The following is a 25,977-nucleotide window of genomic DNA, read 5'->3' on the forward strand; positions in this document are numbered from 1 at the left end:
AAGCAGTGGTTCAGCAGCAACGAGCTGATGCTTAATGAAAGCAGAACCCAGGAGACAACATGCACTCTTGTTCGGGGACAGCCTGACGATCTCACAGAAGTGAAACTACTGGGTTTTACACTGGATGCTAAACTTGGCTGGAGTAGCCACTTGAGTAAGAAGAAAGATTGTTTTCCAATACTAGCCCTGAGGATTTACAACGCCTTACCTGACAGAGTGTAAAAACCTTGGACGAAAGAAGCTTCAGAACAAAAATCAAGGACTAGTTAATAGAGACTCCATTCTATCCAGTGGAGGAATATTTTGAGGCCACTAAAAACATCAGCTAACGTCCAGTGATAGTATAATGTGATGCCTACAGACAAGCTGGAAAGGCCATCTTGAAAAAGTTGAAAAGTTACTATTCTTAACTGTTTTATATTATTACATGTTTAACTAAGTTTACAAATGTAAATAAGTGTATATTATTGACATAGTTTGTATGTCAACTCTACAACAAGGACAAAGTCAGGTCCATTCTCTGACACAGTCAAACCAGATATCTGATCATCACTAAGGAGAGAAGTATGAAGTAAGTATGTTCCCCTTTAAATAGACAAGGTAGGAAAGGGTAGCAAAACCACTGTCCAATCAAATGCTGAAATAATTATATCGTGAACCACACAGTAGCGAAAATACTTCGAAGACATCAATTTCTGATCAGCTTCAACAAAGTAAAAGCATTTTTTCAGAAGATGATGCGTCCGAATAGTTAAGCTGAAAAGAAATTTATTCACAGTCCCAAAGAGTTAAAAATTAATATCAAATACATAAAATTCAAATTCAAGTTATATTTTCAATGATAATCAACAAAAACTATCATCGATTTTATATCTTTCCTATTCAGATGTGTCTTCATGTTATTCCGTGGCGTTGGTAACTCTGCTTGTTCCAGACGCCAGACTTGCAACTTCCTTTTCCTTCCTACTGTTGTTCTACGTGCATGTAATGGAAGTGTAATAATTTATTTCAACAATGAAGGTGAGTTTAATTTGTTTTTTAGTATTTAAAATCATATTTCAATCTCTAAAATATATCATTGCAGTATTTAATTTCTGTTAATCAATGTGAGACTATTCTTTCCATATTATAATCTTCTGTGAGGCTCGATTACTTTGGATGAAATCTTGAGCTCATGCCGCATCTTTATTTTTCAATATTTTTTCTCAGCAATTTAAATGTTTTCATGATCGTTTATTGTAGTTTCATTATCATCCATATTATTCGGCTGAATATTCGTTTGTTTCATTCATAAATACCTGTTCAAATTATTCTATGCTCGGTTGAACATAACCTAAACAATACGCGTTGAACACCCATTGTCATTAATAATTACATCTCTTTCTTTGTTCAACTCTAGATTAACGTCTCTTACCCGGCGACAGGATGTCAAAAACTCTTCGAAATCATAGACGAGCACAAGCTCCGTGTGTTTTACGAAAAACGCATGGGTGCTGAAGTAGAAGCCGATTCTCTGGGAGACGAATGGAAAGGTTATGTCGTCCGAGTTTCTGGTGGAAATGACAAACAAGGATTCCCCATGAAACAAGGAGTTCTCACAAATGGTCAGTAATTTTTACATACATTATTTCCAAGTTAACGTGTATCTATCAGTTGTCAAAAGTGAAATATAGCTACCGTAGGCCTATATCTTAATAAACTGATACAGTTTTTTTAAATGTGTTTTGATTTTTGACACCATCTATTCCACATTTGTGGTTAATGGATAAAGCTAAAGATATTAAATACAAGAGGTGAGCGCCGCACTCATATTGAACCAACAAAGTGACTTGTTTGAAAAGGTAGGTTTACTTGGCACATTTCAACCATTTTTTCGTAGTCATGCTTTTTTCATACGTAAGCCATAGTTTTTCTACTAGAATCACCTATTGTGGTTTCAGTTCACACCATCCTATGGTAGATCAATTGAGAGGCACTTACCACATTGCATTTGTTCTATTAATTTATGAATGCAGTGATATTATGTCCACTTACATGATTCTCGTTTCAATTTTTGTTGAAAATATTGTCAAAATCTCTTAAATGTTTAGGATATTTTTCAAACAATTCTGATTTCCAATGAAATTTTGCTCAGATTGACTTGAAAAGAGCACCATTGGATCTCATGGAAGTGTTCACACAAATGTGTGAACACTCATAAGAAACAATGCTATTCTTTATGTTGATGCTATGTCTGTTTTATATTACCATTTAATAGTTTAATCAAATTAATGATATGAGCATCTATTTTTCCAATGATGTATTGTAGTAGGCTATCCATTTGTAGGTTTTATATTTCATGTTTTTCTTGAAATGTAAGGTGAAAAGTGGTAAATCAAACTTCTTTTGTTATTTAAACCAATTTGCCTTTCAAGTTTTCCGGTTACGCACAAAAGAAATATTTTCTCAAATTTTTCGTTGATCAGTTAGTACATTTTAGATTTATTTAAGTTGGTTCTCCAATTTTTCTTTAGTTATAGGCCTATTAGCTTCAAACAGTCAAAAATAGCATTTTAATAATATTCATAAATAACCGATTCTGACAGTTGGAGTAGGAACTCACTATTAAGTGAAGAATCTTCTAACTGTAAGCATGAATGGGGCACATTGATATTGTATAACGGATGACGACAGTATGAAATTAATATCACTAATTTTTTTATCCACTTTTAGGTTTTATGTGTCATGTTTTTCTTGGTGCGTAAGGTGAAAAGTGGTATATTGAAATTCTTTTGTTTTTGAACCGATTTCGACTAACTTAGCTATTTCGGTCAAGCGCAAAAGAAACATTGATTCATTTATCCTTTTAGACATTATATTTATAAATACCGTTTTGTATTTTTAAGTGGGTTTTGTTGTTTAATCACAAGGTAGGCCTATGCTTTTCAATGAATTTTTTTTCTGATCAGAAAAAGAATTCTATTGGTTCTTATGAGAGTGCTTAAACATTGGCATTCTACTTATTACTCATTGGTATCCAGAGCCTGGCAGAAGTATATCAAACAATAATTATTGATTTACTTTTGAGGCTCTGGTAGACAAAATTGGTTGTTTTTTCAACAATTTTTATACAGTTTGATAATAATTGTTTGGTGTTCAACCTACATTTGCAATATTTTACATGTATTCTGGAGACTCTTGTTAGCTCTTCAATCTGAGACGTTCCTCTGAGGGTAGGTCTCCTTTGTTGAACCTTGCGTTGATTTAAAACATGAGATGTGATTATAATTGGAAAAGTCAATATTCTATCCACATTAAGGCAATCTATTGCTTACTAAGTTGCTTTAGATGTTCACCATATGTGGTAGATCAATAATACTTGTTATAACTGGTGTATTGCTGTGATAAGTAGCTCTACATTTTTAGAAACAAGTACATCACAACTATTCATCATTTTTATTTTATAATTATTTCAAATATTCCAGCAGTTGGTGCTGGAATTTTCGATAAAATCTTTCCATCTTATTATAATCCTGTTTTCAATTAGTAGCCTATCCTAGTTGAAAAATTAGTAGCCTATCCTAGTTGAAAAATCAGTATTGATTATTGATGAACATACTTGTTTCAAAATTTGTTTTCTGATTTTTCATCCACCAATTTAACTTTATTTGTATAGCAATTTAATGTTAATAATTTGTTATTGGTCAATTAATGTAATTTCTGCAGACTGAACTAAAAGTTCAATTTTGAACCACATACATTAAAAACTACTCAAGTTTGAAACAAGTCTAGTGTAAGGTTGGAATTGAGCATAGCATATAATCAAGTTCTTGTAAAATTATTTAATGAAAAAAAGAGAAATTCAATCCTCTGGAAGACTCCACACCAATATGTGTCACCACACCAGCTGTCAGCATTGGGGTTGAATGGAAAGCATTTATTTTCATTAAGGAATGCTGACCGTTTGAATTGAATCTTACTCGTAACTTTTTCAGTTTTTCTTGTAATATGTGTGTCGTTTTTATATTTTATATCCACATCTAGGCAATCTATAGCTTACTAAGTTGCATATAGATGTTCACAAAGTGTGGTAAATCAAAGAATACTTGTTATCTACTAGTGTATAGTCTTTGGGCTATATATTTCAACGACAAATACAATCGATTTGATACCGTAGCATTTTCAGTATAGTTCTTATTTTCTTGATATTAGATACAAGGGATATGATGGACCAATGACACACATTCTTATGTACAGGGTTGTGCAGAGGAAAAACATGTTTTTCGAACAGCCAGTACTCGTCAACGGGAGAGGGTATTGCCCTGGAACGAATGTTGGCAGACGACCCATACTATGTAATTTTAGTTGCTATGAGCGTTGGAACGTATACCATCGTGTGTTCGCTGTTAAGCAGTATTTTTTTTTAGAAACAATGAATTTGTAGTCACAGTGCAACGCTTTTTCGTCAATATTTTAGAGTTGAGGGTCAGGGTGTAATGTCCGATCGAAATACTTTACTCCGATGGGCTGCAGTGTTTAGGAGTACTGGTTCTGTGATGAAAAAGAAACCACCTGGTCTTCCCCGTTCCCCGGAAAGTGTAGATCGAGCCAGAACGGCAGTTGTTACTAGTCCTAGACAATGACTCGGTCTTCATTTTCAAGAGTACGAACTGAACGGGAAAGACCAGGTGTTCCTTTTTCATCACAGAACTAGTACTCCTAAACGCTGCAGCCCATCGGAGTACAGTATTTCGATCGGGCATTGCACCCTGACCCTCAACTCTAAAATATTGACGAAAAAGCGTTGCACTGTGACTACAGATTCATTGTTTCTAAAAAAAGTGCTCAACAAAGAACACACGATGTTATACATTCCAACGCTCATAGCAACTGAAATGGCATAGTATGGGTCGTCTGCCAACATTTGTTCCTGGGCAATACCCTCTCCCGTTGACGAGTACTGGCTGTTCGAAAAACATGCGTTTCCTCTGCACAACCCTGTATGATTATACATTAGGTCATATTTAATCTTTCATTGCTATCTAATATCTGATATTCTTGACGCTGATTTAATAATAATTGTTTGGTTTTCAACCCACATTTGCAATAATTATTTTCTATGTATTCTGGAGACTCTTGTAAACTCATCAATCATAGATGTTTCTGTTGTGGTTTTATATTTAATGTTTTTCTTTAAATGAAAAGTGATAGATCAAACTTATTTTATTATTAAAGCCAATTTGGCCAAAAAGCTTTTCCGGTTACGCACAAAAGAAATATTTTTCAATTTTTTTGTCAATAAGTTTTATTTTTCCACACCCACTTGAGGTTTTAAAATGTGAAAAGTCAAAAAATGAAATTAATTTCCATTCAAACCGATTTTTTACTATTACTTTGAGCATTTCCGATTACGCACTAAAGAAATCTATATTTTAGTTGTAAAATTGTTGGAAATCAATGTTTAAGTTCTATTTATTGGGATATGGTTGGGGAGAGGAAGGAATTTCCAATGAGATTCAAATCATTTGTTTGACATTTTTGAACTTTTTATGAGCGTTCAAACTGTTTGAATTTGGCTTTGAACTCGACGAATGTAATTTTTCAACTTTTTATTATGAGAGCTCAAAACTGAAAACAGTACATTCGGCGAGTTCAAAACCAAATCTCAAACAGTTTGAACAATCAAAAACGTCAAACAAAGGAACAAATTATTTATGAATCTTATTGGAAATTTCTTTCTCTTTCCAATCATATCCTTCGAATTTTGACTGATAGTTTTCCAGTTATTGACGTTTTTAGAAAATATAGAAAAATCTATTTATCAATCCCAAAAGCTTAAGGTCGATATAAGAAAATTTTACATTTGCAAATTGCATGTAAAGATTTATTTATTCATGGAGACAACAGGTAAAACATCCATTTTGCCTCCTCCACACTATACAATAATTTCCAACATAATACAATTTTCAATAAAAAGAAGATAGAAAATATGAGAAAATAATAAATTATAATAGCTAATTATAAAATAAGACGAAAAATAGAAGAAATATACAGTCGTATATAGAATAATAAAAATACATTAACTGAATTCAATAAGAAAAAATGCACACATACCTCAGTAAAATATAATCATTACTAGTATATAGACAAGAGGAAAAAAAGTGTCTGTGTAATGTACTACCCCTAGCCTTTATGAGGATAATTGAATAAAAGAAATGCAAATCACGAAATGATGGACCACGTACTACAAGACTAAATCATATGAAATCCTTCGGAATTTGGAGAGGGAGAACCAGAAGATGTCCAAGTGCTCTGAATAAGTATTGAAAATTCTTTGAGCTCTACTTAAAGGAAACTTATAATGTCTTACCGTTCTGGTATAATGAGATATAATGAACTGTTGAAAAGTGAGATGAACGTGTTCGTGGCGCATAAGTCTGTACGCAATTTTATATGAAGGAAGATCTTGAGTGCGACCTCTACTGAAGCGAAACATCGACCTGACAGTAAGTTAAGGTCTTATCAAAAGGCCTTTGTGATAATACGGCTTCTCTGATTGGTACTCGTTGAATTAATCACGATTAATATATAACCGGCACTTAGACTTTTTACTTATAAGACTTGCTGTGAAACTAAGCTTTTTTCTGCGATTTTCGTGTAATTATTTGATTGGTTGTCTAGGACGTGTTCGACTGCTGCTTTCGAAGGGCCACTCCTGCTACAGACCGCGTCGCGACGGCGAGCGGAAGCGGAAGTCGGTGAGGGGATGCATCGTCGACGCCAACCTCAGTGTGCTGGCGCTCGTCATCATTCGCAAGGGAGAAAATGTGAGTGCACTCATCTATTTTCAATTGCTGAAAGAGATTTTTTTTTTTTTTTTTTAAGATTACGTCCTCAAGACTCCAGTCATGGAGTATAAGACAAGTCATGTTATTACATAATAATTCTAACACTAAGTAGTTCAACCTAGTTTAGGTTTGAAAGGAATTCTTGTACACTATAAAAAGCTTTATCAACTAAATATTTTTTCATTTGTTTTTTGAAAATCTTCAAATCATCATTACTTTTCAAGATATGAGGTAGCTTGTTATAAAATTTCCTACCAATATAATCTGGTTTTTGTTCAAATAACCTACTATTGTGACCCATTATATGATAATCTGCTCTGTTTCGCGTATTATACTCATGAACATCTGAATTCTGGATCACACCACTCTTTTTCACATGCATTACAACTTCATATACATACAAAGATGGCACAGTTAATAGACCAAGCTTTTTAAATAAAGGCCTACAAGAGTCTAACCTATTCACTTTCTCTATACATCTGAGTGCCTTCTTTTGAATCTTAAACACTCTGTCCATATTTTGTTGAGATGAATTACCCCATACTAAAATAGCATACCTAATATGAGATAGTATAAGTCCATGGTAAGCAGTTAACAGTAGTTTTTTATCATTCAGCCTAGCAAGCTGCCGCAGGACAAATACCCCAGATGATATCTTATTACATATCCTCTCAATGTAAGGATGCCATGTTAATTTCCTGTCCAATAAAATTCCCAAGAATGCTACTTTCTCTTCTTGGTCTAATTCATTTTCCTCTACAAACACATTTATTTCTCTATCCTCTACTGAATTATATTTACTTTTGAATTGTAGGAATTGACATTTCTTACTATTTATTGTTAATTGCCTTTGCTTCAAGAATTGGACAATTGACTGTACTCCAGTAAAAGCATTTATTTCTAGACTATCTAATAAATAATTGTTAAAGATAAGCGATGTGTCATCAGCAAACAACAGAGCTCTGTGATCTTTTAACTCTTTTGGTAATTGGTTCACATACAACAGAAACAGTAAGGGACCCAGAATTGAGCCTTGAGGTACTCCAGCCTGGACCTCCAGTTTTTGAGATTTAATTTTTACTATTTCATTCCCATCCACCTTGGTAAGCTCAACACACTGGTTTCTACCTATGAGATATGATTCAAACCATTTTAGTTCTATACCATTCACACCTACAGTTTTTAGTATTTCCAATAATATTCTATGGTTCACACAATCAAAAGCTTTGGATAAATCAAGAAAAATTGCGGCTGCCTTCTCACCTGAATCTATTATATCTATTAGTCTTTCAACAAGGGATACTATTGCAGTCTTAGTAGATTTCCCTTTCTGGAACCCATGTTGTTCATCACATATAAAATTAATTTCTTCCAGGTGCATCAATAACCTATTTAAAACTACTCTTTCAAAAATTTTACTTATTTCATTTAGAATACTAATGGGTCTATAATTTTCAACTCTTTCAGAATCACCGCTCTTGAAAATTGGCAAAATTATTCCTTGTTTCAGATCATCAGGGAAAATACCCTGCTCTAGTGAAGTATTAAGGAGATGCAATAAAGGGTCCAGTAATTCATTTTCACATTCTTTTAAAATTTTGCTTGAGACCCCATCCAAACCTACTGTTTTTTTGTTATTCAAATTTTTTATTATTCTTGACAACTCATCTCTTGATAATGGATGAAATTTAAATACCTTTTCAATTGGCTCAGCATTTAATGTAGTTGTATTATAAGTATTAGTGTTCAGTGACTTTTGGAGATTATATGCAACCTGTTGATAATATTTATTGAAAAAGTTACAAATGTCTATACTATCATCCATATAATTTCCATGTTCATCGATTATCCTAGGGACATTAGTAACTGTATCCTTTTGAGCTGCTCTCCTATTTCTATTAATTACCTCCCAAACAGCAGAGTTAAAATTGGTACTAGTTGTTAATATTTCAGCTGTTTTCTTACACTTAGCTTTCCTCACTTCTTTTGCATAGTTTTTCTTTAGACATTTGTATTTGACCTCACTCGGAACATCCCTCACTAATTTAAATTCCTCATAAGCTTCCCTAACAATATTTCTTTGAGTAAGGATATCTTCAGTTATCCATTCATCTACTTTGTTTAATTTACTTTTTACTTTGACTTTTTTTATCGGACAGCATACACTAATGTGAAATCTTAGAGTATCAATGAATTGCTTATATTTGTAATTTAGGTTACAACTGTTATAAACACTACTCCAATTTTCTTGAAGCAGTTTCTGCTTCAAACAATTTATATTTCCTAGCTCATATTGCTGAATTTCTTTCACAAAAGTTTTTTTTCTGCTTGGATTCTGGCCCTGCAACTTAACATCTAAAATTTGATAGTTATGATCTGATAGATCTGAGCTACCTAACCTGACATTACAACCCTCTATATTTGTGAGGATATTATCAATAATTGTCTGTGAAGTTCGAGTTACTCTTGTATATTCGTGGACCTTAATTTCTAAATTATTCATATTAATAATATCTCTAATATCCTCTGTCATTTTATCCTGCCTGGCAAAATCGGTATTGAAATCTCCTACTACTATAACATTTGTGAAACGAGCGGTTGTAATTTCCAAAAGTGTATGGAGCAGCTCACAAAATTTTTGCCAGTCTCCATTTGGTGACCTATAGATACCTAACACTACTACCTCAAATCGATCATCAATTTTTAACCTTAGTCCCGTCACCTCTAAATCCATCTCAACAGAAAATCTCTTAACAAAATCCAGTTCATAAGTTTGGGTATGTTTAGCATTGCTAGTGAATATACATACACCACCACTTCTATGAGCTATTCTACAAAATTCCGATCTCAGTGAATAGCCTGGAATCCTAACTTGATTTATTTCCTTTATTTTTAAGCCATGCTCTGTGAAAATAACAATGTCAGGATCCTCCTGTTTAAGAAATACTTCTAATCTGTCAATTTTGTTGCGTAGATACTGAATATTTTGATGATAAATACTAAAAACCTTACCATCTTGTGCTACTCTATCTCTAGCATTTGTAGCTATTTCCCTTTCCCTGTTTTGAGCCAATTTACTAAAAAATCGTTATTTGTTTTTTTGACTGTTTTTAAACCAGAGGATTGCAAACGGCTTTCAATCAGCTCTGCCAATCTATTACAAAAGATTACTTTGCCAGATCGATTTAGATGCAACCCATGATTAGTGAAGTTATGTCTTTTCAGCCTTTCATTTAGAAAACAAATCCCCAGTTGTTTAGAATTCTTATTTTTTAGGCTGTTGATTGTATTATGGATTGATTTTGTAACTATAACTGTAACATATAACTGTAATACAGGGACCGGCATATTAATCTGACGATTTTGTAGTGGTTGTTATGTTGGCACCATTCTTTATTGAAAAGGCGGAAATGTTGTACATTGGAAGGTCTACTATTCATGCCATTTCAGTAGACGGTATTTCGTGGTGAAGTGAACATCAAGCGTTTGTGATTGAAGCTTATTTTAAAAATAATTACTCATATATAGCGTTTATTTCGCAGACATTTCAATTTGAATCGACACGCGCCCGTTCCCAGTAGGAATACGATCTTGTTATGGGTAAAGAATTTTAGGAACACGTCGTCTGCTTTATGAACAAAACCAACAGGACGAAAACGGACTGCGAGAACGCCTGAAAACATTAAACACTAACACGGTGAGAGTAGCTGTTTCATGGTCTCCACGATGTTCAGCAACATGCTGTTGCACTAGCCATTTCTGATCGAAGTGTCCGACGAATTTTCAATTCCTAAAATTCCATCCGTATAAGATAATGTTAGTGCAACAACTTGATGCAAATGATTGGGTACATCACAAAGCCGCTTGTGAGATCATTCTCAAAAATGTCCACCAGGATGCCATTTTCATTTGTCGGAATTTGTGAATAAAGAAAATTACCGTTATTGGACAGCCATTAATCCACAGAACTAGAGGAAGTCATTCAACGAGGAATTGAAATAATTATTCCACAAGTGATGACTGAGTGAGCAATGGCAAATTTTGGAATTGAGTTGAGTGAATGTGTGAAAAGTAACGTAAAACATTTGGATGACATATTCTTCAAATGAAAAAACTTTGTGAGTGATGTATGTAATTCACTATAAATTACAAAATTTGATCTTTAATTTTGATATATTAAATGTTTTAATTGTAGAAAACATACTTTTATTATTATCCCTCAAAAATCGCCTGGTTTTTATGCCGGATCCTGTATAATGAAGGATATAACCGGCTTATACATGTACGGAATAGGAAATTCACGAATAACACATCATCACGTCTGAACTACTGAACTGATTAACTTGAAATTTTGCATATAGTTTATTAATTTACCGAGGATGGTTATAGGCCTATTTTCAATTCTTAAAGATTTCATTATGTCATAAAGTTTTCAATTAGTTTTGCTTCCAGTTTGTTATACTCAGCTTGAGAGTGCTCATAGATAAAATTGTGTTTTCAACGGTTTTATTTTCTATATTCTCATTCTTCTATCTATATATATATTATCCTTTTTTCCATATATGTACTCTATACACAGGGTTAGTGAGCAGTATGGATAAACTTAATATTTCTTTTACAAGGGAAATTTGACGATTGGTCTGATTGGCTTATTTTCAATTCTTCAAGATTTCAGTATGTCAAGTTCTCAGTTGAACCCTTGCGGAGCACCACAAGTTACCTGCTAGCCAGAAAATAAATGTGGGACGAAAATGAAGACATTGAAAACCAATCTAGTGCTTCCATCTCAACTGAGGAGGAGCCTTTCAATAGAAATAGTAATTCCACTAAGAAAAATGTCCTTGATAGAAACAAAAAAATCCACCCTATCATGACGTTCCACTTCCTTTTCTAAATAGTCCTAGCTGCTCTTGACGAAAACGTTTATGCATCCAATGCTCCTGCGATGTCGGCAAATGACTCTGATTGATCAGTAATAGCATAGAGAAAAGACAGCACACGAAGATATCCCATGGTATAGGGCGTTTATGTTGCAAATGTCGCTGTTAACTCCATCCGATAGTCCTAGTAGTTGTTCTTCGTGAAGCTATGTGACACTGGTAGTCTTTCCATACTGTGCCGTTCTTACACTCTGACCCGGCCAAAACAGTAATAATAGTCAGTAGTCGACAGTAATCGGCTTGAGTTAACAAAGAATCTGCTTGAAGTTTTAAAACATTAACTATCTTTACCATGGGATATCTTGTTATGCTAACTTTTCTCTATGGTAATTGTCCGTAAAGTCCAGAGAAGGAGGAAAACTGATTGAGATACAACGTTTCTTAGTTAACGGTCTCAACAGTTGAGACCGTTTGCTCTGCAGTTACGTCATTTTAGTGCAATCATTTCTTCACTTTAGGCTTCTTTCACACCAGTGAGGTGCGGACCCGGAAAGCCCTTTCACACCAGACGCCCGCATCCGGGCGTTTCCAAGCCAAAATTAAAATGAAATTTACAAATATTTCAGTCTGTTCAGAAGTCACAGTGTCTGCATGTAGAATGAATAAAAGTTATTCAGTGAATGAAATAAAGTTATTAATAACAACTACAACAGGAATAAATCAATAACAATAAACAGAGAAACAACTACACTCAAGCTCTAATTGATAAAAACTGACGAGCTGACAACTACAACAACTACATTCAAGTATAAACTGACGAAGTGTATTTGGCAAAACATCAAAATATGTTATTCACATCCGGGCAAAACCAGTCTGTATCGCACAGGTCTGAACACGTACATAAGAGCCAATGTACAAAACAATAGCCATCCTACACGTGCCTGCATTCAAAGTTTTGGCACATGCAGGTGATTTTTGCGCTCGGACAGAAGTTTTGGTTTGTGCGGGCGCTCCCGCTATGGTGTGAATAGCCTCATAAGATTCATTGGCCAAAACATTTTCAACCGACTGGTGTGAAAGAAGCATTAGGAATGAGATATCCATATTGGTTTCTTAATTCACTTTTACTGTAATCAAATACAAAATTCATTTTTGCATAGTCCCAATAAAATGTACCTGACATACTGTACATTCGAATATTGAAACATGAGGAAAAGTAAAATACATTTTTCGTGTATGACATGACAGCGATTTGCTTTAACCAGAAGAGAAATTAAAAATACTTGAACCAATTTCAGGCAAATTGAAATCTCAAACTATTATAAAATTACCATTAAGTAAGCCATCTAGTGGTTTAATCTAGTCACAGTAACTCAAGAAAAATATTCTACGCAGTTGATGGTGGAATATGAACAGCATTTACATTATGATAACAGGTTGGGTATAATTTCAGTTTAATCGCTACGGAATTGAATTAGCCTTGGCCAGTGCTATCTCCACTAGTTATTTAGCTCAGTGAGAGCTTTAATACCACAGCACAATTCCCTGTAATTTAGTTTGCTCGGCAATAAGAGTAGTATAAATTGAACAAGCTCAAGTGGTGTCTAGATCTGTTAAGTTGGTAATGAGGTGTATTAGGTAGCCCAATTAAGTGAAAATCAATTAAAAATCAGACGAAACGCTGCTGTCTCAATTAGTGCTACCTCTAGTTGCAAATTTATCGCCATGACAATTTTGCAGAACTACGACAAATAGCATGGCACAACAATTAAGTTTACTTCATGGACTATGCTAATTTAAATGTAGTTTCAATTGCTGTTCTAGTTATTTTGTGTAAACACCTTTTAAACATTTCTCTCAGTGAAAGACTTGCTCTGATAGTCTGTGATTTTATATTAAGATAACAATTATATTTTTTATCCACATTAAAAGCAATCTAATGCTTCCTAAGCTGCTTTAGATTTTAATCATGTGGTAGAACAAATTGAACTTGTTATAACTGGTGTATTGCTTTGATAAGTGGCTCTACATTTTTAGAAACAAGTACATTCAGTTTAATAATTACATTCAATGATTCAGAAATTTTATTCATATAAGTGTGTAGAAATAACAATTGTATCTATCAGTAGTATTTGTGTTTGTTCTTTTTGTCATAATAAATTGTAAAAAAGTAATGATAGTCAGTTTATTCTTCACGGTAGCTCGATTTCTTTTTTTTTCGTTCACTTGTCTTTTCTAAATGTAATAAAATTCGTCCATTTTTTCCATCCGGCTCAAAATTAAAAGTGAAGTTTCAAAACTCACATCAAATAGCCTTATTTATAATAGCTATAATCTCCAATAGCTGATTAGTTTTCCATAGATCTTCTTTACTTTAAACTGATTCAAAATGTGATCTTGAAATTGTTTTCTGCTTGCTGATAAACAGCTTGTTTACTGTCTGTAAAACTTTTAAAACTGAATATGACAAAAATTGAATGGATATCAATATTTTTTATCATTTACAATTTTATTATCCAACCCCTTCATGAGATACAGTGCCAGGACTGACATATTTGAATTAAAATGATAAAAGTATATAATTAAAGATTTTCTCATATAACTCAGTATTTTAGCGTTTAAAATACTAACTGGGTGATATATTCCGAATTCATTTTATATTAATTTTATTCATCTAAATTCCAAATTTAAAGTTTGTATGAAGCATGATTATATTGGACTAAATTTGTTTAGTGTTCGTGAAAGACTAAACATAATCTTTTTTGGACTGTGAAATCAACTAAATTCGGGAGAAAAATAGCACAAGGATTGCCTTATAAATTTTTTATCTACCAATGCCATTTTTTCATTATTGTCATTTGTTAATTGTAAACATAAATAAATATTACTACAATTATCTTTTATTGTTAGCGGAATATATATAATTGTTCGCTTTTAAATTATCATAAATAACAAGGGCTATAATGTTTATCAAAATAAAGTAGATGTTTTGACAAAATCTCAATTCGCTTCAATTAACAAGGGCTACTTTCATTTTCAAATGAAATGGCTATGTCGTTTCAATTTTTAATAATTTTGAACTAGTCAATAATCATGTTTATTCATTTTGAATGTACACCTGAAGATGGAAGAAGTCCCGAAATATACAGTACTTGTTCAATGGTTTTAGTAATTTGAAGAAGTTTGTTATTGTTTATTAGTAAAAGATGTTTTCTTAAATAGCACTATTTTCATTTTATTTTTCATGATTCTTCTTGTACCATCACTATAATAATTTTATATGGGGTTTTAGGTTATCCCAGTCCTTGAGAAACGACAGTGTATCAATATAATATATTTATAATCATATTATGATTCTTGTTGCACTGTATAATCACTGTAATAATAGTATATTGGGTTTTAGGAGATCCCAGGCCTGACAGACACGACAGTGCCCCGTCGGCTGGGACCGAAGCGAGCGTCCAAGATCCGCAAGCTGTTCAATCTGTCGAAGGAGGACGACGTGCGACAGTTTGTGGTGAAGCGACCTCTGCCGGCCAAAGAGGGCAAGAAGCCGCGCTTCAAGGCACCCAAGATTCAGCGTCTTATCACACCTGTCACACTCCAGGTATGTGAAGAGCTTATCTATATATCACCATAGAGAAAAGATAGCATAAGAAGGTATCCCATGGCATAGAGCGTTTATGTTCCAAATTTCAATGTCAACTCAAGCCTATAGTCGTAGTTGTTATTTCATGTAAAATGTGACGACTGATAATCTCTCATACTGTGCCGTTCTTACACTCATCAGCCAAAACAGTAAAATAGACAGTAATCGGTTTGAGTTGACAAAAAATCGGCTTCAAATTTGTAATATGAACGACCTATACCATGGGATATCTGCTTGTGCTGTATTTTCTCTATGATATCACCTCAAGTATAACGTGTAAAGCTGCGTACAGACTCTGCGCCAAGAACACGCGCATTTTGCTTTTCATCAGCTGATCATATGTGTGTTTCTACAGGAACAGTAGAATACAGCTGTTATAATAAGCTTAGCATCAGGTGATGGAAAAGTTGAATGCGCGTGTTCGTGGCGCGTATGTCTGTACGCTCCATTACGTGACTCACTTTTCAGTTGCTTAACAGTAGCGCTAAGAATCCGCGGTAGCAGTCGGTCATATTGAATTATGTCATTTCTCATCAGATCAATGTAATCTTTTGGAATTTATAACTTGATGCTCTTATTTATGGTTCTTTAGGGCAATTGTCTTCAATTTCATGAATAACTCAATACTAATTGAAGAAAAAAGAACTACTCAAAACACTTTTCAAATATTTTTGAAGGATTATTCAAAATTAAAGAAATATTGCTTTACTACATTGAAAGGATACATCCAATCATTTTTTTTAAGACGATCCTATTTAAACTTGGACGTGATGTGTTCAAATGCATGTTTTTACATAGATCTAATGGGACTGAATAGATGTTCTGACTGCTTCTCCTGGCTGCAACTGCGCACTCTCAAGGATGTCATCAAGTTGGACTTGGCGGTGGTATCAGAAATTTGGCAACCTTGCCATCCTATAATTGTTATTGACTTTTCAAATTCAAATTTTATTTATTCAAACTCACAATATTCACAATCAGAATCAATAAGAAAAACAAAAACACACAGCTCAGTAAGATAAAAAATAATTAATGGAAGATTAATAAAATAAATACTGGTATGTTTTATTAGAAATACGGTAAATTTGTGAATTGGAATAAAAAATACTACCTGCTGGAAGTATACAATACTCCACGTTTGCAAGCAGGAATGAATATCACTTCAACTAATTTTAAATGCATGAATAAAAGGAGAAAGAAAAAGAAAAGAGAAAGAAAAGACTAGCAACCATTCACTCACCTTGCACACTTTCCAATAACAGCTCATCTTACTAATGCTTATTGCAAGCCACCAAAATTACATTTAAACTACGAAGTAACATTAAATAAGGATTCTAAATGGTCAGGTATAAGACCTCTGAGCCATCTAAGAATTCTTTTTTTGAAAACAAGTTGATTTTGAACCCTCTTGTTTTCAATTGGGATGTTATTGAAAAACTTGGGGCCAAGAAATACAAACGATTTCTGGAAACAAGTGGTATACGATTTGGGAAGTCTCAGTAAATCAGCTGTCACTCTCCTAGTTTGATAGCTGGGAACATCCCTGAGCAACGTATGACCACCGTTTCCAGGCATTACAAAGAACATATACAGGACCTTAAACACATACATATATATCTAAGAGACTTATTCAGTTTATCTACTTGGAATCTCACTATAGTTATTAAACTAAATATATGTCTGTTTAATGGGGCTCCAAGTCGTTTGTTAGAAATGTATGATGATACGTAGGGGTAGTGGTCATGGATGTAAATTCAAGTGTTACTTGTTATACATACTTATTACAGTACTTGAGTCCTACTTGAAATCTTACTTGGCTCCTTGGAATAGGCCTACAGCTCATTCCGATTGGACGTTGAAAACTGTTCAATCCGTCCAAGTTGAGCGAATAGATGAGATTAGGTTAGTTCATTTATGTAGGTGACTATATTATAATGTGAGACATTTCAACCATTATTTCGAAATCATGTTTTTATCATATTTTAGCCATAGTGCTAATACTAGAATCACTTATTGTGGTTTCAGTTCACAGCTATGGTAGATCAATTGAGAGGCACTTACCACATTGCATTTGTTCCATTTATTTATGAATGCAGTGATATTATGTCCTCTAACATGCTTTCCATTCCAACTCATTCATTCAAATTGATGATAATATTGTAGAAATTTCATTCATTCAAATTTATGATAATATTGTCGGAATTTATGTAGAAAATGTCTGGGGTTCTTTAAACAATTGTGATTTCCAATGAAATTCTGCTCTGATAGACTTGAAAAGAATACATTTGGATCTCATGGAAGTGTTAACACATGGAAAGCTAGCTAATGTGTGAGCACTCCCATAATAAACAATGCTATTCTTTATGTTAGTGCTATGTCTGTTTTATGTTACCATTCAAAAATTCTTCTATCACATTGAATGATTTCAGCATTTATATTATTTATGTAGCATCCACTTTTAGGTTTTATATTTCATGTGTTTTCTTGAAATGTAAGGTGAAAAGTGGTAAATCAAAATTCTTTTGTTATTTAAACCGATTTGGCTGAAAAGCTTCTCCGGTTACGCACAAAAGAAATATTTTTCAATTTTTTTGTCAATAAGTATAATCTATAAAATATCATAATAGAACAATATTTAAATATTTCATTATTCGTCCAAGCAAGCGCATTTCTCTGATTAGATGTATTTAAGTTGGTTTCTTTCATGTTTGTTGTTATATTAGCTTCAAATAGTCAGAATTTCTTATCAATAGCATTTTAATCATATTTATAAATAACCGATTCTGACAGATAGAGTTGGATGTCACTATTAAGTGAATCTTCTAACTGTAAGCATTTATTGAATGGGGCACATTGATACTGTATAACGGATGATGACAGTATGAAATGAATGTCTCTAATATTTTTATCCACTTTTAGGTTTTATGTGTCATGTTTTTCTTGGTGCATAAGGTGAAAAGTGGTATATTGAAATTCTTTTGTTTTTGAACCGATTTCGGCTAACTTAGCTATTTCGGTCAAGCGCAAAAGAAACATTGATTTCTTAATTCTCTTAGACATTATATTTTCATTTATTAGAACAGTGTTTTTAAGTTGTGTGTTTTGTTGTTTAATCACAAGGTATGCTTCTCAATGAATTTTTGTTGTGACCAGAGAGAGAATTCTGTAGGTTCTTATAAGAGTGTTTAAAACACTGGCATTCTATTTATTACTCATTTGGTATCCAGAGCCTGGCAGAAGTATTTCAAGCAATAATATTATTGATTCACTTTTGAGGCTCTGGTAGACAAAATTGGTTGTTTTATCAGCAATTTTTATACGGTTTGATAATAATTGTTTGGTGTTCAACCTACATTTGCAATATTTTCCATATATTCTGGAGACTCTTGTTAGCTCATCAATCTGAGACGTTCCTCTGAGGCTAGGTCTCCTCTGTTGGTTGATTTAAAAATGAGATGTGATTATAATTAGAAAATACAATATTCTATCCACATTAAGGCAATCTATTGCTTACTAAGTTGCTTTAGATGTTCACCATATGTGGTAGATCAACAATGCTTGTTATAACTGGTGTATTGCTGTGATAAGTGGCTCTAGATTTTTAGAAATAAGTACATTTGAAATATTATTATTTTGTTTTTTAGTTAGGATTCTTGTTGAAAAACAGTAATAATTATTGATAGACCCGAAATGTGTTTTTTCTTATCTACTAATTCAACTTGATTTGCTTTAATACCAATTCATTGTTAATAAAGTGTTTTAACTCCTGCATACTGAGCGAACGTTCAATCTGAAACCACATGATTAAAAAAGAATTCAAGTTGCCTGCAGTGTCTGGTTTGAATTTAACTATACATAATTAAAAACAAGTAATTTATTATTTATTGGACAAATACATTTTCATAATACATTCACTTCTCTAAAAGACTCAAATGAAAATAATAAATTTAATTCTCTGGAAGACACCATTTTTGACATTCTGTCAAAATTGGTAAGTATTGATGATTTTATTGAGGAATGTTGACCATTTGAATTGAATCTCACTCGTAATTTTTTTCAGTTTTTCTTGTAAAATGTGTGTCGTTTTTCATATTTTATATCCACATCTAGGCAATCTATAGCTTACTAAGTTGCGTATAGATGTTCACAAAGTGTGGTAAATCAAAGAATACTCTTGTTATCTACTAGTGTATAGTCTTTGGGCTATATATTTTAACGACAAGTACAATCGATTTAATACCGTAGCATTTTCAGTATAGTTCATTTTTACTTGATATAAGATAGAATGGACCAATGACACATTCTCATGTATGATTATACATTAGGTCATGGATGATATATTATAATTAATTGAGATAATGATGATAACGTGTGCTTGTTTTCATTAAAATGAATTTGATAATAGTGAATGGATAATAAATAATTTTCGTTTATCCACATTAAGGCAATCTAAGGCTTACTAAGTTGCTTTAGATGTTCACCATATGTGGTAGATCAAATGATACTTGTTATAACTGGTGTATGGCTTTGCTAAATGGCTCTACATTTTTAGAAGCAAGTACATCAAACTATCTCTTCAACAACTTTTAAACCCAATTTAGTTTATTTATGTTAGGGCTTTGACTAAATTAATAGAAATATATTTTAACACAGTTAGGCGCACGTTATAATGGTAGTGGAACAAGATAGGAGAACAGCGTTGTCAATCCTCTGTCTTGCCACTGCCTTTTATAGACTCTGTATTATAGAGGATAGCTGATACCGGTATATCTGTTGTAATAACAACTGTTCATCCTTGTTAGATTCAATTATATTTTATTCGCATAGAAAATATACTTTGCAATGATTTAATTATAATTTTTCATAATTGAGATTAGATATTTGATTAATTATATTTCTACGTTGTTTAAAACCGATCTGACAACGTTGCGGAGGTACAAAGGATAGAGCTATCTGCTTCGTGGGAGGATAATATCCAAAGATAGCAACAATAATTTTATATATATAGGGTGATTCATAATTATGGTAAAATATTTTAATACGTGATAGTAGAGGTAAAAATAAGAAAAAAAAGTTTATATAAACATATATCCATAAACGCTTCATTAGCGAGCTATACAGGGTGAAAGATTTCACCCGGAATTCAGTTCCTCTGGTGCAATACACCGATGCTGAATTGTTTGGGGACTAGTTTTTGAAAAACCTATGCTGGATTCATATGGAAAAATATCTGAAAAATTGAATAAAACTAGTCTGGAAGCTGTAGTGTGAGTAGTTTTTGAGAAAAAAGTTGAAATATGCAAAAAAAAAAATTAAGTAGAAAAACACAGACTTCTACGTTTGATGCCCAATTACTTTCTTTAATGACCAGTAAACAAATATTTTTTCGCAATAAAAATTGTAGATAATTTAATTCTGAAAAGAATTATGTAAGCTGTGTAAACTAAATTCAAATAAAAGTTGAATAAAATGTATTCTTATGTAGTACATTACACCATAAAAATTTGCTGTTTTATGAGGAGAGAACTAATAACTCATAGGTTGTAGCTGATTGCAAATAAAATATTCGGTTTTTTATGAAAAGTTTTTCTTATATGAAAGTAGCATATCTAAATGACATTAAACTTATACCAAAAGACTAGTTAGATTATGCCATTAAGCCTGGGAGGAAGCTCAAACAGAAGTAGATGATCTCCTATGATTCCTGCCCAAATGTTTACTGAAAACTGATGTTGTGAAAGATTAGGATTGATGGCATGAGGATTCTCAGCTGCCCAAATATGTTGGTTGTGGACGTTAACGATAGCAGTTCTTGTAAAGTGTGCCTCGTCGGTAAATAAAACGGTTGTTAAAAAGTTTGGGTAAACAATTTTCACTAAAAACCATTGGCAAATACTAGCACGGGGAATACAGTCTCGTGGCAATAGAGTATGAACTTTCTGGAGGTGGTATGGATGTAATTTCTGCTATTTTAGTATCCTCCAAATGATAGATTGATTGACATTAAACTGCACTGACAATTCTCTTGTGCTCTTCTCTGGATGTTCATAAATTTCATTAAGAACTTGTTCTTCTAACTCAACAGTCATAGTAGATCGGGGTCTGCCTGCATAAATGTGCTCTTTGGATATCAAAGAATCTGTTTCAGACAGACGTTGATGAATAGTGGCAAAAAACCTTGAACTTGGACATATTCGGTTAGGAAAGTTCTCTTGATACAAACGTCTTGCTTCAGTACTATTACAGTAGTGTCCCACTCCATACATTAAATGCATGTCAGCTAATTCGGAGTATGAATAATGTCTAAGATTACCTGCCATTTTTTAAAAAGTTAACACTCAACACGAAAGCAAAGTGGAATGGTTACAAATAACTGGTTAATAGATTAAACAACGAAAAACACAGCGCGGTTACAGTAGGCCTAACTTACAGTTTGTTTTTTTTTTTTTTTTTTTTTTTTTGTTTGTTCAACAGTGAGCTAAAGTATTTCTGAAAATAATTTTCAGCTGATAATTTCATTTGAATATTTTCTTATTTAAAACATAATAAAACAGCTGTTATTAAAATCCATGTTTTATTTGCAATCAGCTACAACCTATGAGTTATTAGTTCTCTCCTCATAAAACAGCAAATTTTTATGGTGTAATGTACTACATTAGAATACATTTTATTCAACTTTTATTTTAATTTAGTTTACACAGCTTACATAATTCTTTTCAGAATTAAATTCTCTACAATTTTTATTGCGAAAAAATATTTGTTTACTGGTCATTGAAGAAAGTTATTGGGCATCAAACGTAGAAGTCTGTGTTTTTCTACTTGGATTTTTTGCATATTTCAACTTTTTTCTCAAAAACTACTCACACTACAGCTTCCAGACTAGTTTTATTCAATTTTTCAGATATTTTTCCATATGAATCCAGCATAGGTTTTTCAAAAGCTAGTTCCCAAACAATTCAGCATCGGTGTATTTCACCAGAGGAACTGAATTCCGGGCGAAATCTTTCACCCTGTATAGCTCGCTAATGAAGCGTTTATGGATATATGTTTATATGAACTTTTTTTCTTATTTTTACCTCTACTATCGCGTATTAAAATATTTTACCATAATTATGAATCACTCTGTATAGCGAGTTTTTGCAACTTCAGTTATGTCGCTTCTCGCACCACAATCGCCATCTTTTCTTGTCTATCCAGTCTCCTTCAAAGAGACCTCTACTCTCCATTTGAATGTGGACATTGGATACCCATTTCTTTCACGCCTATTTCTGGTCGCTGGTACCCAATTCCACTCTTTCAAAGGTAGTCTTCCTTCATTCATTCTGCGCATGTGTACATACCATTTTAATTGTCTCTCTCCAATGACATCCATTATTGTGTTCTTTGCGCTCATTCTCTCTCTTATGATTTCATTCCTGATTCGATCCAACAACGTTAATCCTTAACTCCTCCTGCAGTACATCATTTCCGCTGAAAGAAGTTTTTGAGATGTCAATTTGTCCACACACCAATAATAATGTTGATCAAATATTGTCATTACAACGTAAACCTCACCATAGAAGACCTTCGACTAGATAATATTATGTGCGATCAACTGTTAAGAACCGCTGCATATTCACTAGTGATGTGTGTAATGGATTACCGTATCATGTTTGCCTTGATAAGGGCATTATTAGACCAGATCTTGCATTAAAAACCTAACAAACTTGTACAAAAAAATATATTCCCTGTTCTATAGTTTTTGACTTTCAAATATTCTATAAACCTAAACGTTGAAGATTCTTTTCTATGAATGGACAATTATCTGTACAAACCTCTGCCAATTTATGTACTTACAAAACAATATTATCTCATAGTAATTTGAACTCTATTCTTTTCCATATTTTATACATTTCAATAATGATTATTCAGTTTATACGTTATACGATTATACGTGTTTAATCGATCTAAAACATTGCCAGTATATATGCATAAATAAAGCAGTCAATCAAAAACCTTTGAAATAATATTTGATCATGTAATTGGATTCTATGATAACGGCGTTTGCATAGACAGTAATACCATAGAGAAAAGATAGCATAAGAAGATATCCCATGGTATTGGCCATTTGTGTTCCAAATTTCCAATCAATTTTTTTTAAACTCAAGCCGATTACTGTCTACTACCATAGAGAAACAATAGCGTAAGTAGATATCCCATGGTATAGGGAATTTATGTCGCAACTTTTACTGTTATCTCAAGCCGATTACTGTCGATTATTGTCAATTTTTTACTGTTTTGTTGGGGTGAGTGTATGAACGGCACAATTTGAGAGACTACCAGCGTCACACAGCTGCATGGGAAAGAACTAAGTGAACTATCGGCTTGGGATAACAGTAAAAGTTGCGACATAAACGCCCTATATCATGGGATATCTACTTAATATGCTATCGTTTCTCTATGCTACTACTTACTATTATTACTGTTTTGTCCGAGGGAGAGTGTAATAACGGCACAGTATGAGAGAATACCGGCGTCACATAGTTCCAAGAAAAATAACTACTAGGACTATCGGCTTGAGTGAGCACTGAAATTTGGAAAATGTTTGCCCTATACCATGGGATATCTTATCATGCTACTTTCCTCTATATAGTATTAATGTCTATGCAAACGCTGTTAACATAGAATCTCATTACTTGATCAAATATTATTCAAAAGGTTTTTGATTGACAGCTTCATTTATGCTTATGCATCTATATTTACTGACAAAGTTTAAGATTAATTCAACAAGTATAAACTGAAAAATTATTATTGAACTATATAAGACATGAAAAAATTGAAAAAGTTCAAATTACTATAGTGAGGTCCACGTTGTAATGGCAGTGGAGAAAGATAGATCAACGTTGCCGATCCTCCGTCTTGTCAATGCAGGTTTATTGATGTAATATTAACTATATTATTAAATTACTGTTCATTCTCTTTAAAATAAATTATATTTTATCACGCAAGAAACAAGAAATTATATTTTTCAATAATTAACATGAAATATTTTCTTAATTATTAATTCTACATTGATTCTATTCGATTCAGATGATTCTCTCTTCCTTTCCTTCCGATTCTGCCCTCTCTCTCTCTCTCACTGCCTTTCCTTTTGTAGATGATTCTCTTCTGTTCTCTCTTTCTCTTCTGTGATCCTGAAGTTGGCAGTTGCAGAGATGTGACATGGGGGTCACATCATCATCATCATCATCTCAGAGAGTCACAACCATGACAGCCTCAGGTGAAGGTTGGACAAATCTTCCAACGATAACAACAGAGCAAAGCGAGAAAGAGATGTGTTTAAATTAAAAGCGCTATCCGCTTTGTTGAATGATAGAGAAGGATGGCAATACCATTGCTAATCAAACACTGCCATTATAACGTGAACCTGAAGATATGAGATAATATTGTTTTGTATGTCCTACTTGAATTGGCAGGGGATTGAACAGCTAACTGTCCATTCATGGAGAAGAATCCTCAACTTTTATATTATTCTAAAAGAGTAAAGGTAATACACAGACCACCATTTATTAACTTCCTTCCTTTTCATTATTTGAGTTGACAACTGCTATAATATGATTTTTTGCTTACATTATGTCGTGTTTTAAACAGCGCTTTATCATTTGTTTATTTGGCATGAATATATTCGATAAATGGATAATCTAATAAATGATATTTGTTGTTTTTGTAGCGCAAACGCCACCGTCTGGCTCTGAAGAAGGCCCGCCGCGTGAAGAAGAAGGAGCAGGCAGCTGACTACGCGAAACTGTTGGCTCAGCGCCAGAAGGAGGCCAAGGTGAGGAGGCAGGAGGAGTTGAAGAGGAGGCGATCGGCCTCTATGCGCGACAGCAAGTCATCCACTGGCAAATGAGCTCTGTCCTTGTTTCTATTGATTAATAAAAAAAATTAACAAAGTCACATGTGTGTTTTGCATGTTGCCCCTTGATAGTTTTAATCCTAGGAGGGTATACATCAATTTCAGATACACTAAAGGCCGGTCTCCTTAGAAACTAAGAGTTCGGCATTTAGGTAGGCTGTGTGCAAAGGCTAAAAATTATACGGGTGATATTTTTTCGATTTGTATATCATCAAGCTATCAACATAGAAAAGTTTTCTCAGAAAAACATGTTTTCCCCGATCATTGCTTTTTGAGATAAGAGCGCCTAAAGTTCAAATCAGAACATTTCAAATTCTGTAAAAAATAAATCCATGAGATTCAGTGGATAAATTCTTCATGGAATTGATGATTGAATAAAACAAAAATTTCCTGAAATATCAGTTTTTGATAAAGTTATTCAATTTACCAAAAATAAACTTTTGAGTTATTTCTAGTCATTTTTAGTAAGTTGAATAACTTTCTCAAAAATTAATATCTCCAAAACATTTTTGTTTTATTAAATCAACAATACCATGAAGAATTTATCCTCTGAATCTCATGGATTTATCTCTTGCTGAATTTGCAATGTTCTGTCCAAAAAATGTGAACTTGAGGCTCGCATATCTCAAAAAGCAATGATCGGGAAAAAAATGTTTTTCTGAGAAAACGTTTTTATTTTGATAGCTTGATGATATACAAATCGAAAAACTTTGAAAAATATCACCA

General features: G+C 33.2%; 1 protein-coding gene across 1 annotated transcript; it reads left to right on the plus strand.

The window, feature by feature from the left end:
- The first annotated feature begins 866 nt into the window (after positions 1–866).
- LOC111057526 (40S ribosomal protein S6) lies at positions 867–25,292 on the plus strand. Its single transcript, XM_039435636.1, has 5 exons — positions 867–1,020; positions 1,400–1,604; positions 6,661–6,806; positions 15,111–15,314; positions 25,066–25,292. The coding sequence occupies exons 1-5, from the start codon at positions 1,015–1,017 to the stop codon at positions 25,243–25,245; spliced, it is 741 nt and encodes a 246-aa protein (XP_039291570.1). The 5' UTR covers positions 867–1,014; the 3' UTR covers positions 25,246–25,292.
- Positions 25,293–25,977: the final 685 nt, after the last annotated feature.

Source organism: Nilaparvata lugens, chromosome 9 (assembly GCF_014356525.2).
Source record: "Nilaparvata lugens isolate BPH chromosome 9, ASM1435652v1, whole genome shotgun sequence".
Classification (NCBI taxonomy): Eukaryota; Metazoa; Arthropoda; class Insecta; order Hemiptera; family Delphacidae; genus Nilaparvata; species Nilaparvata lugens.